This window comes from Elephantulus edwardii, unplaced genomic scaffold, assembly GCF_000299155.1.
Source record: "Elephantulus edwardii isolate Elephantulus edwardi_28Jun2011 unplaced genomic scaffold, EleEdw1.0 scaffold00126, whole genome shotgun sequence".
Lineage (NCBI taxonomy): Eukaryota > Metazoa > Chordata > Mammalia > Macroscelidea > Macroscelididae > Elephantulus > Elephantulus edwardii.
Window position 1 is genome coordinate 3,659,246 of NW_006399876.1, and position 12,980 is coordinate 3,672,225.

Genomic DNA, 12,980 nt, shown 5'->3' on the forward strand with positions numbered 1-12,980 from the left:
TATCCTCTCCTACTTGTGTATTTCTGGCTGTATTTGTCAGCTTTTTTTCCCCCTTGAAAACATTTCTTTTCATTGTTTAGGAAGCTAGTTGTCTAAATCCAGGGTGCCAGCTCTAGAGGAAGATTTTTCTCTCTCTGTCAACATTGAAGGAATGCCCTTGTCTTTTTTTAACATATATGAGCTCAGCATTCCTCAGAGCGTTTTGTGTGCCTTGGCCTTCCGCTGAGGACATTCCCAGTGTAAAACCTCTGTCTGAAGAACGTGCCCATGCCTGGCTCTTCTTTCTTGGTGGTACTGAAGTCTTCCTCTTTCTGCTTTCTTCTCTCTCCTTTCATCCCTTTTTTTTAAATTAATTTTTTAATTTTAATTGAGATTTCCATTATCCTGGATTCCCATTCATTCATTGATGCAGATTTTCCTCCCTACCCACACCCCCAGTTCACTTTTCTCTTTGAAAAACATTCTTTCATTGTTGCATAATGCGCCCCCCCCCTCCAGTCCACTTTGCTATGCAGCTCTTATTCTGGATTGTTGTCGTGCAAATAATACCCAATCATATATTCCTTTTAAATGGTTCTTTCCCTCCTCTGTTTCAATGTAGTGTACATTATTTATCCCATCTTTTCTTAGTTTCCCTGCAGCCCCCATGTCAGTCCTGTTTTATAATAGTGGTATTATGGAGTATTTGTCCTTTTGTGACTGAGATATTTCACTCAGCATAGGGTCACCCATTTTGTATCATATTTTATGAGCTCCTTGTTTTTCAGTGCTGTGTAGTATTCCATTGTGTGAATATACCACAGCTTCTCTATCCATTCATTTGTTGATGGGTACTTTGGTTGTTTCCATCTCTTTGCTATTGTGAACAATGCAGCAATAAATGTAGGTGTGCATTTTTCAGCCTTTTTATACCATGAACTAGGTCTTCTAAGCTTGGTCCTACTTTGTCTCTTATGATCTTTACGGTTTTGGGCTTTACCACCTTGAGTTGATCTTTGTGTCTGGTGAGAGGTGTGCATCCTGCCTCAGCTTTCTGCAGGTAGTAGTCCAGTTTTGCCAGTACCATTTGTTGAAGAGGTTGTTGTTCCCCCATTCGATACGTTTCATTTCCTTGTTGAATATCAGGTGACTGTAGATGAATAGATTGATTTCTGGACTCTTGATTCTGTTCCATTGGTCTGTGTGCCTGTCATTGGACCAGTTCCATTCTGTTTTGGTTATTACAACTGTATAGTAGGTTTTGAGATCAGAGAATGCTATGTCTCCCACTTTATTCTTGTTTTTCATAAGTGCTTTGCTTATTCAAGATCTCTTTCCTTTCTGAACAAACTTGCCAACTGCCTTTACTATCTCTTTGAAAAATGAATTCGATATCTGTATTGGGATTGCATTAAATGTGTAGATTGCTTTTGGTAAGATTGTCATCTTTACTATATTGAGTCTTCCTATGCAGAAACAGGGAACATTTTCTTTTTTTTTTAGGTCTTTTACTGTGTCTCACAGAAGTATTTTGTAGTTTTCTTTGTAAAGGTCTTTTGTGACTCTGTTGTTGTTACATGCCATCGAGTCACCTGCGACTCATAGCAACCCTTTGTACAAAAGCCCTAAATCCTGCTCTATCTCTTGCCAATCTTACTATCTCTGACACGCCTATCCCCATTACCCCAGTGACTGAATCAATCCACCTTATTGATGGTCCTCCTCTCCTGCACTGTCCCACCACCCTCCCAAGCATGACGTCCCTCTCCAAGGACTGATCCCAACTTGCAACATGTCCAAAGTATGTCAGACAAAGCTTCAGAATCCTTGCCTCCAAGGAACAGCCTCGCTTCACCCTCTCCAGGACGAACTTGTTTGTTCTCCTAGCAGTCCATGGTATATTCAACACTCCAGCACCACAGCTCGAAGGCATCAACTCTCCTTCTATCATCCCTAGCCATTGTCCAGCTCTCTGATGCATAGCAAGTAATTACAAAGACCATGGCCTGTATCAGGTGCACCTTAGTCTCTAGACTGACATTTTTGCTCTTCAGTACTTGGGAGAGGTCTTGACAGTAGACTTGCCCAATGCAATTAATCTTTTAATTTCCTGACTGCTGATACCAAAAGTGTTGATTGTAGGGCCAAGCAAACTGAAGTTGTCAACAATCTTTGTGTCTCTATTTAGGTTTATTCCTAATATCTCAATCTGTGGTTGACTATTATTCTTGGTTTCCTTCTCTGAGTTCTCTTTGTTACTATAGAGGAATCCCACTGACTTCTGTATATTGATCTAGTATCCTGACACTCTACTAAATTGGCCTACTAGCTCTAATAGGTTTTCTTTTCGTTGTTGTTGTTGAGTTCTTGGGGGTTTTTATGTACACTATCATGTCATCTGCATATAGTGACAGTTTCACCATCTTTTTTCCTACCTACATACCTTTTATTTTCTTCTCTTGTCATATTGCTATTCCAAGTACTTCCAATACAATATTGAGTAGGAGTGGTGACAGTGGACATCCTTGTCTGGCCCTTGTTTGTGAGGAAAATGCTTTTAGTCTTTCTCCATTGAGAATAATGTTGGCTCTTGGTTTTGCATCAATTGCTAGGATCATGTGGTTCTTACTATTTGCTTTGTTAATATGATGAATTATGTTGACTCTTTTTCTTATGTTGAACCATCCTTGCATACCTGTTATGAATCCCACTTGGTCATGACCAATTATTTGTTGGATAGGCTGTTGGATTATATTGTCCAGTATTTTGTTAAGGAGTTTTGCATCTATATTGATGAGAGATATTGTTCTGTAGTTTTCTTTCTTTGGTATTGCCTTTCTTTTGCCTGGTTTTGGTTAGGGTATTCTTGCTTAATAGAATGACACTGGGATTGTTTCTTCTTTTTCTATTTTTAAAAATACTTTAAGTAGAATTGGTGATAGATTCTCTCTGAATGTTTGGTGAAATTCAGCCATGAAGCCATCTGGGCCAGGACTTTCCTTTTCTTTTTTCCCCCCCTCTTGTTGTGTACCATTGAATTGTATCTGATTGGCACAGGAAGAGATTGCTCCTCCTTCTCCAGCAGAGCACCTGGTGAATTCAAATCACGTGCCTTCAGGATTGCAGTGCAGCTTCTTGCCACTAGGCCAGCAGAGCTCCCTGCCAGGACTTTTCTTGTGGAGAAGTCTTTTTATGACCTGTTCAATTTCTTCTTTTGTGATGAGTCTGTTCAAGTGTTATACATACCTCTGTCCAAGTCAATCTTGATAGGGCATGAAAATTGAGGAATCTGTCCATTTCCTCTAGATTTTCTAATTTATCAGAGTATAGCTTTTCACAGTATTCCAATACTATAGATTTAATTTAATCTGGTTCTGTTGTGATGTCACTTCTATCTTTTCTTAGTCAAGTTATCTGCATCTTCTCCACCCCCCCCCACCCCCCTGTTTTATGTAGAGCACTATTTTGCTGTATGGAGAGTTCCTAGGTCCCTTCTAGAAGTTAATTGTCTGCTTGAGGAGGATGACGCTAACCTGTCACACCCTCTTTCCTCAGATTTGGCATCACACCTTCTACCAGCTGTTACGTGTTACCCCAGAAGAGCATCCTCTGTTGTTAACAGAACGACCTCTGAACCCAAACGTGTGCAAAGAGAAAGCGTTGGAGGTAGTGGGAAGGGGGCTGAGGGAGTGGGCGGCAGACAGCTCAGCTTTCAGCCTCTTGTGAGTCACTGGGGCCACCTCAGGGAGTCATCTTTTTGTTCAGGAAATAAAGATCCCCTTTGACAGTATCATCAACAACGGTATCTATCACTGGGCACTGTAGTTAATCATGTTGGAGGATCTCACTGACTGAAGGGTAGAGTTGCACAGCTAGTTAGTGTAATTTCTTTCAGTAAGTCATTGTTGTGTTGTTGTTCTGTGACGTCAAGTTGCCTGTGACTCAGTGATCCTATGTACAACAACCTTGAGCCCTACTCTATCCTGTGCAAATGTTATTGTCACTGACATACATGCCCCCATTACCCCAGTCCCTGAATCGGTCTATCTTATTGAGGGTCTTCCTTTGTTGCATTGTGCCTTCACTCTCCGTAGCATGATGCCCCTCTGGCAAATGTTACATGAAAAAGTCTTCTATAAAATGACCCAAAAGAAGAAGAAATGGTAGCATCTACGAACTTTGCTTCATTGATGTTGTGTACCATCAAGTCAGAACTGACTAACAGCTGCAAGAGGGGGTTGTCCACCTTTCCCCTGTGGAGTGACTGATGAATTTGACCATCTGCCTTTGGGTTGCCAGTGCAACATCTTAAAATTAAGCCACCCCCAGAGCGCCTAACCTGTGTTATGCAGATGACACAACCTTGCTTACTGAAAGTTAGGAGGACTTGGAATGCTTGGTGCAGAAGATCAAAGACTACAACCTTTAATATACTGCTAAAGATCAAAGATTGCAGTCTTCAGTATTAATTGAAGCTGAACATCAAGAAAACAAAGATTTTCATCACAGGGCCAATTGGCAACAACATTATAATAGGGAAGAGATTGCGATTTTTAACTTTCAACTTGGTTTGTTTCATGATCAATACTCCTAGCACCAGCAGTCAGGAATCAAAAGACTAATTGCATTGGGAAAACCTGCCAGCAGAGACCTCTTCAGAGTCCTGAAAAGCAGTGATATCAGTTTAGAGACCAAGATGCACCTCATCTAAGCCATGGACTTTGCAATTACTTGCTGTGCAACAGAGAGCTGGACAATGGCTAAGGATGGTAGATGAAGAATTGATGCCTTTTGAATTGTGGAGCTGGAGAAGAGTACTGAACATATCATAAACTGCTAAGACAACAAACAGGTGTGTTCTGGAGAGGATGAAAACAAGCTGCTTCTCGGAGGCAAGGATTCTAAAGCTCTTCTCCATGCTAGAGAAGAGTTCTGACTGTCCCTTGGACTGCCTAAATGATACACAAGTATGTGTTGGAAATGATCCAGATTGCTCTTAGAGTCAATGGTGACTAAGCTTCTTACATACTTTGGGCATGTTGTTAGGAGGGACAAGTCCTTGGAAAAGGACATCATGCTTGGGAGGTTGGAGGGTCAGCAAAGGAGAGGAAGACCCTCTGTGAAATGGTTTGACCACAATGACTGCAGCAAAATGACTCCAGAATGTTAGAGATGATGAAGATGGCACAGGATGGACGGGGTCCAGATCTGTTGTTCCTGGGGTCACTACGAGTCATAGTTGACTCAACAGCACCAAACAACTAAGTTTGCTTACATGCAACCAAATACTTCATAGAATTTGGTTCCTTGTTTTACAGTCCTGGTTTCATGGAGCATTGCAGTTCATTGGCTTACTTGGATGTTTAATGCTTCTGGTCTACTTCTTAGTTTATTTTGTAGAACTGAAGTCTTAAAAGCTTGATGGTGGCTAGCCAGGGAATAATAACTGGTTTTCATCAGCCTAAATCAACAGAGGTAGAAGAAGGAGAGTTGGGAACAGGAAGAGAATATGGGATGCATGGCTAACTGCCTTCTTTGCCATGAGACCAAAGAACTGGATGGTGTCTGATCACCATTATGGACTATTTTGTTCAAATATTCTATAGGAGAATCCTGATCAAAAGGTGGGAAATTCAAAGCCTAGTTTTAAAGTCTCAGGAACTCCCGACTTTCTGGATCCACACAGGCTAGACAAATCCCTAAAACTATTGCTCCATGATCATCTTTAAACCTGATAAAATATCAACATAAGTCATCTTAAAGCCAACCTCATCTCATATACTTTAGGACTGTTGTCAAAAAAGGCCATGACTTGGAAAAAGATCTCATTCTGGGAAATATGGAGGGTCAGAGAGAGAGAAGAAGACCCTCAACAAGATGGGTTGACATCAAGGACTCTAACAATGGACTCAAGCTTATCAGAGATGATGAGTTTATAGGGTCACTATGAGTTGTTGTCAACTCAATGGCAACAACAGCAATAGTAAAGACAGTCTGCCTTAAGTGTTGTTCTCTTTTAAGAGCTATGGAATCAAAGTGGCAGCAGCGTTGGAAAAGCTTAGATAAGAAGCTCAGCAGGCAGTGTATGTGAATGAGGAAGAGCAGCTCAGAAAAGGAGCTGATAATGGCATCACAGCTGGAAGTCTGTAACCAGTGCCTCTCAATTGTACATGTAAAAGCCAATGGATTTGGTATACATTTGGCTGTATATGTTCTGTTCTCAATGACAAAATAAGTAACAACAAGGGAACTCTAGGTACAATTTGAGAGCTTACGGAGGGCCAAGCCCTTGGTGAAGAATTTAATATGTCTCATTTCATTGAAAGTTCACAACTTCCTATAAAAGAACACTATACCTACAGCTGTGTTGTAGATTCCAATTCACAGCCACCATGAAGAATAAATCTGACCCTTACAGTTTCCAAGTCTGTAAATTTTTACAAAAGCAGGCTGAAACAGGGGCTGTAAATCTCTTTCTCCTGGGGAGCTGCTGGCGTTCAAATCCCTGACCATATGGTGGGCAGCCCAACACTTTGTCCGCTCTGCCACCAGGCTCCTACGGGGCAGGACGATATTATGACAGAAATGGTCATCAGAGAGCTTACGTAATCTGGCCAAGTCCACAAAACCAGTAAATGCTGGGCTCAGTTTAGATCCAGGCTATCGGATCTTATAACTTATTCTTGAAAAATGAATACAGCTCACTGTGGTCTAGTTGATTCCAACTCATACAGCCCCCGTTGTCAGAATGGAATTGCTCCCCAGTGGACTGGAGAATCTGTTACTGATTTTTCAGAGGGACTTCTCTTGTCTTTCTTCCAAGTGCTTCTCATGGATTCAAACCTCCAACTGTTAGCAAGTGAGTATGTTAACAGTTTGAACCACAAGAGACATTGTCTCTTGTTTTAGTCACTGCCATACTCCTTGCTTGGAGGTCTCATTCTGAGTCAGGGCTCCTGGGACGCCTCAGTTTTATCAAGTGAGGTCCCAGCAGTGAATCAAAGGAGCACACACGGGGTGATGTTGATAAGCATCAATTTTAGAGGACGTAATCAAGTCCTGTGCAGTACACGGAGGCACCATCACCATTCCTTACCTACAAGCCCTCAGAGAGGGGCATCTGCCAGCCCCCACCGTACTGACTTGATGGTCCCTGACAAAACATCCAGCAGGGTAAGGCTAAGCTTTACAAGACAATGTGTGAGACGATGTGGTGCCCCTACTCAGCATTTGGGCATCCTGTGAGGCGGTTGAACAGCTCTGAGGCCCTTTGACAGTGGGGGAACCTGAAAAACCCTCAGGGCTAGTTATGGGTGGAGTTGGGTAGATGAAACATGTCTAGATCTCTCTGTCAGAGTCAAGGTTCTTCTTGCTAGTGGGATTCATAATGTGTCTTTTCTGCTCTCTGACCTGCTTGCTGCTGTTTGCTAATTTTCCTCTGTAGATCTTGTTTGAAACCTTCAACATACCTGCCCTGTATTTAGCCAATCAAGGAATCCTTTCTCTGTATGCCTCAGGCAGAACCACAGGTAGGTGACTCTGGTGAACCCCATCTACTTGAGCTATCATTATCTCCAACCTTCTGACTGGTGGCACTCATTCTCCAGTCATTTTTATGACCATTTTCATCTCTTTCTGCTAGACAATTAACTGCCAAGCATCAATTCAATTAGCTCATTTTTTTCTTAACAGTTGGGTGTTTGGTTTTTTTTTTGGTCCAATTGATGTTGTAATAGGCTCCACTTGTTTACAGTGAGCCATGTGATACATTTTGACATAGTTCTACCCTTGAGAAGCCATCACCATCACCAGGAAGGAACACATCTGCCAACCGCAAAAGTTCCTGCTGCCACTTCCACCCGGCACATTTTTCCCCTGACTGTACTCAGGAAGCACCAATCTGCTTTCTTTCTATGGTGTAATTTTATGTAAATGTGCAAAAGGAGCCACACAGTATATACTTATATTCTTGTGTGACTTTTTTTCCCATTCCTCATGGTTGTTTGTAGATTCCATGTCATTGGTGTATCCATAGTTCATTCTTTTTTATTACTGAGTAGGATTGCATTGCATGATTATGCCACAGTTTGTTTACATTTGCTTATGAAAGGACATTTATGGTGTTTCTAGTTTGGGACTATAATAAATGAAGTGGCTAAGAACATTTATGAAATAATCTCTGTGTAGTTTAAGTATTTATTTATCTCAGATAAAACACTCGGGATGAATCCCTGGATCACATGGTAGGTATAGTTTCATTTTTTAAGAAACTGACAAACTGTTTGCTTTAACTTGGTGACTTAGTTGTAAGGAGATGTGCTGCCAACCCAAAGACACATGGATTGAATCCACCAGCTGCTCTGTGGGAGAAAGATGAGAGATCTCCCCCCATGTGATTTACAGCTTCTGGAAACCTGCCGGAGGGTCAGTGATGGGTCACTTCCAGTGTGATGGCGCATAACAATGTTGACAACAACAACAAACAACTAACTGACTTAACTAATTTTATTTCTCCACTATCAGTGTGTGAGAGTTTTAGTTGCATGACAACTTCCCCAGCACTTAGTATGGTCATTCTTTCACGTTTTAGCTCCAACAACACTACGTATATAACGGTATCTTATTGTGGGTTTGGTTAGTGTTTTTTCTGAAGACAGAGTCAGAGAAGGAGAGGAAGACCTCCAACGAGATGAACTGACACAGTGATTTCAGCATTGAGTTCTAGTGTATCAGAGATGAGAAGGACGGCAGAGGATAAGGCAGGGTTCAGATCAGCTGTTCGTAGGGTTACTGACTGGTGCTCTACTTGACAGTTCCTAAAAGCAACGATGTTACGCATTTTGCTCCTCAATAATATTATTTGCTGTATATCTTCTTCGGTAACATATCTGTCCAAGTGCTTTGCATGATTTATTTTTTTCACAAAGATGTTTATCATTGCCTTTGGAGAAAGCTTTTTCTATTCTGTGTACAAGTCTTTACTACCTATATGGGAAGTTTTGGTTCTTCTAAAGATATATTTTTGACAAATATTTCCTCTCAGTCTGTGGCTCGTCTTTACATTCTCTTAACAACGTCTTTTGAAGTGAGGAAGTTTTAAATTCTATTAACTTTAACTTAGAAATTTGTTATTTAACAGATAACGATTTTTGTATTGTAACTATGAAATAACGTGTCTAACTCAAAGTCATAGAGAATGTTTTTACCCTGTTTTCTTCTAGAAATTTTGTAGGTTTTGTTTAACAGTTTATTCTCTGGCTCATTTTAAGTTAATTTTGAAAAATGAAGTGAGATATAGATTAAAATTTACTTCTTTCCATGTGGATATCAGTTGTTCCAACACCACTGTGTAGGTCTCTTCTTGCTTTGTTGAGTTGCCTTTGCATGTGTTTGAAAATCAGTTGTCTGTGACTTTTTCTAGATTCTTTATTCTCTTCTATTGGCTATCTTTTGGTCAATACTTTATGATCATGTGTGCTATAGCTTTGTAAGTCTTGAAATAAAGTAACAAACGTTTTTTGAAAATAAAAATTCTGGCCATCCTAGGTGATCCACAAGTCCATGTGAATTTTATACTTAGTTTATTACTTCGCCCAAAACCTGATTGGATTTTGATTGGAATTGTGTGGAATCTAGTGATCATTTTGGGGAGACTAGACATCTTCCTAGTATTGATTCTTCCAATCCATGAATAGTGTGTATTTCTTAGGTCATTTTAAATTTCTGGTATAGTGATTTATGGTCCAGAATGTATAAGTTTTTTGCATCTTTTGTCAGACTTAACTCTCAGTATTTTAGTTGTTTAAATACTATTTGATTCTACTGTAAATTACAATTTCTGATTGTCTATTGCAGCCACATAGAAACACAATTGAAGTTTGCATATTTAATTTGTAAAAATCATATCCTGTAGTCCTACTAAGCTAATTTTTTTTTTAGTGGAAGTTTTTTTTGTTTTGTTTTGTTTTTTGTCGATTCTTTCATGTTTTCTACTTGAGCAATATGCCTCTTTACATAAAGGTAGAATTCTTTCCAGACTAGATGCTTTTATCATTTATACTTCTTTTTCTTGCCTGGTTGTACTGGCCAGAATCTCCTGGTAACACTGAGTAAAGGGATGAGAGCAGAAATTCCTGCCAACTTTTACCATGAAGTACTCGTAGCTGTGAGTTTTTATTCCCACTACATTGAGTCAATTTCAACTCATAGTAATTTTCTTCCAGGTTTCTGAGGCTAGAAATCTTTTTGGAAGGAGGTGGTCCACCCATATTTCTCCACAGATAAACTAGTGGTTTTGAACTGCTGAACTTTTGGTTAACAATGTAACATAAAGTGAATTATGCCATTAGAGTTCTTACTGAGTTTTAAAGACCCTTCAAAAAAAATCAATGTGAGCATGTTCTTTTGTATTCTTACTGTGTGAGAGGTTAGTCTTTAATAAAAAAATGGAGAAGAAATGTTAGATTTTGTTCAATGCATTTTCTGTCTATTGATTTGAATATACAGATTTTATTTTTTCATTGATTAATAGAGTAAATGGAATTGATTGATTTTTTTTAATGTTAAAATGACCATGAATTCCTGAGACAGGCCAATTTGATCTTTTTATATATTGAGTGATTCCATTTTGCAAAAGTTTTATTTAGGATGTTTGTGCCTGTGTCTCTGGGGGACAATGGGTTGTAGCTGTCTTGTGACTTTTCATCTCGTATTACCTGACATGCAGTATCTTGAAATTGTTTGTGCACACATTTTGTTTGGTTTGGGATTTAGTTGGTTTTGATTTTTTTACATAAATTAACCCATTTATTACAGACTAGAGATACTTCTCATGGGGGAGCGCCCACTGGCCTTTCAGGTCCTTCAGTCTTCTGACTTCACTGTGACAGCTGAGGTGGTGCTGCAGGTCCAGGCACCACCAGCTACTGTCTTCATGCAAGAGCCACAGTGCCCGATGCCCACGCTCGTCTCTTCATTTTGGTTTTGCCTCAGAGGAGCAAGTGTACTTGGCACACTGGCCGATTTAATTTTTCTTTACCATCTTCCTGAGTAAGGCACTGTAACAGTTCCCGTATTTACCTACAGTGCTGACTTTCTTGGCGTCTTTGGCCATTTCTCTGCAAACAAGCACCAAACCCAAAGAGCTGGTTTGGATTTTTTGTCTTTACACTCCTGGAGGGATTGGAAATGCAGTTTGTTACCCATCTTGGAAGTGGAAGTCTGGACTTCACTTTCTTAAAAATTTGACATTTTTAGGGGAGCTTCTGGTGGCCTAGTGGCAAGAAGCTGCACTGCAATCCCAGAGGCGCATGGTTCGAATCCATCAGATGCTCTGCCGGGGAAGGAGGGACAATCTCCTCCTGTACCAGTCAGATCTGATTTGACAGTACACACACACAAAATAATAAAAATTAAAAAACATAAATTTGAAGTTTTGGGGTGTTAGGCCAGACTCAGCAGTGAGAGGAGCCAATTACCAGCCCCTGTAAGCAATGCCACACGGCTCTCATTGCTGCTGGATTCATCTCACTTCACAGCGACCCTACAGGAGGACAGAGCTGTTCCTCAGCATCTCCAAGGCTGTGACTTTGTAGAAGCAGAGCGCCACATCTTTCTCCTGTAGAGAAGCTGGTGAGTTTGAACCACTGAACTTTGGGTTAGCAGCCAAAATACTTAACCAATGCACTAACAGAGCTCTTTCTACAAGGTTCTACAGGCAGCTATGCCACACAGAATGCAGGCGTATCAAGCCCTTTTGGACCAGCACTGAAAGAGCTCAATTCCCTCCCTAACTGAAAACAACAGCTCCCCTGTTGCACCCGGAGACCTTTGACATTAAGTATGATGACATTCAGAATGTTCTAAAGTCTTACTAGTGCACAGACAGCTCCTTGCAGGTGTTGGGGCTCTGGTGTTCTATTTCCCTTTGACGACTATTGACACATCTCATTTCATTATATTCAGCTTTATTGAGCTTTACAGATGGTACAATTTCCACAGATTAAAAGTCTGTGGCAATCTTATACAAGAAAGACTCTTGGTACCATTCTGCCAACAACGTGAGTCACTTCCAAGCTCTGGGTCACATTTGATAATTTTTCACAATGATTCATGTTGTTTCATACTACAATTATACATTTAATAGACTCCAGCGCCGTGTGAACACAACTTCCACGCACCCTGAGAAACCTGTGCATTCATGAGACTCACTTTACTGTGGGGTTCTTGAACGGAACCTGATATCTGTCTGCGGTCTAACACCCAATGCAAGATGAAACCGTATTCCTCAGACCTCTCTGCCATTCATTTATTTCTCCCTCTGCAGACCTAATCATTAGTTGGGATGCCAAGGAGCCTTGGATTGTGATGACAATGTGCTCTCTAATCCAGGAACAACCATTGAATCTGGAGAAGGGATGACCTACTTTGTGCCTGTCTTTGACGGCTGTCCTGTGCATCAGTCGACCCTGCAGCTGGACATTGCGGGCCAGGACCTAACGTTGTACTTCCTGCAGCTGCTGACAGAGAGTGGGCACCAATTGTCCAGCTTAGGTAGGACATGCTGTCCCAGACAGGTAGCCAGATCCCTGGGGCGTAATGACCTTCCTAGCTCACAACAACCTATAACCCTCCAATCCATCAAGCTGATACAACCTGACCATAGTCAGATTCTAGAGACAGCCATGCGTAGGTTTATGGGATTGAACGGATTGGCAATGACATTGATAGTTATGATGGTTGTTGATTGAATTGTGTATCCAGAAATACGTGTTGAAAACACTAACCCCAGTACCCATGGATTCTTAGCAGGAGTCAGAGAGAGCAGCGCGTTCAGTTACTGGGAAAAGAACAACTCAGAACAGGAGGATGAACGTGGTTGCACAACTCAGAGAATGTGATCAATGTGCCTGGACTGTATGTGTAGAAGCTTGATCTAGGCTTTGCTGTGTATATTTACAACAAAACCAGAAAATAAATTTATGCATGTTGTTGTTGTTGTT

General features: G+C 40.8%; 1 protein-coding gene across 1 annotated transcript in view; it reads left to right on the forward strand.

The window, feature by feature from the left end:
• The window catches only part of LOC102870578 (actin, alpha skeletal muscle 2-like), a 24,789-nt gene that overhangs the window by 6,272 nt on the left and 5,537 nt on the right, over positions 1–12,980 (forward strand). Inside the window, exon 3 of the mRNA XM_006893379.1 lies at positions 12,370–12,507. Coding sequence (XP_006893441.1) covers positions 12,370–12,507 — 138 coding nt within the window. The remainder of the gene's footprint in view (positions 1–12,369; positions 12,508–12,980) is intronic.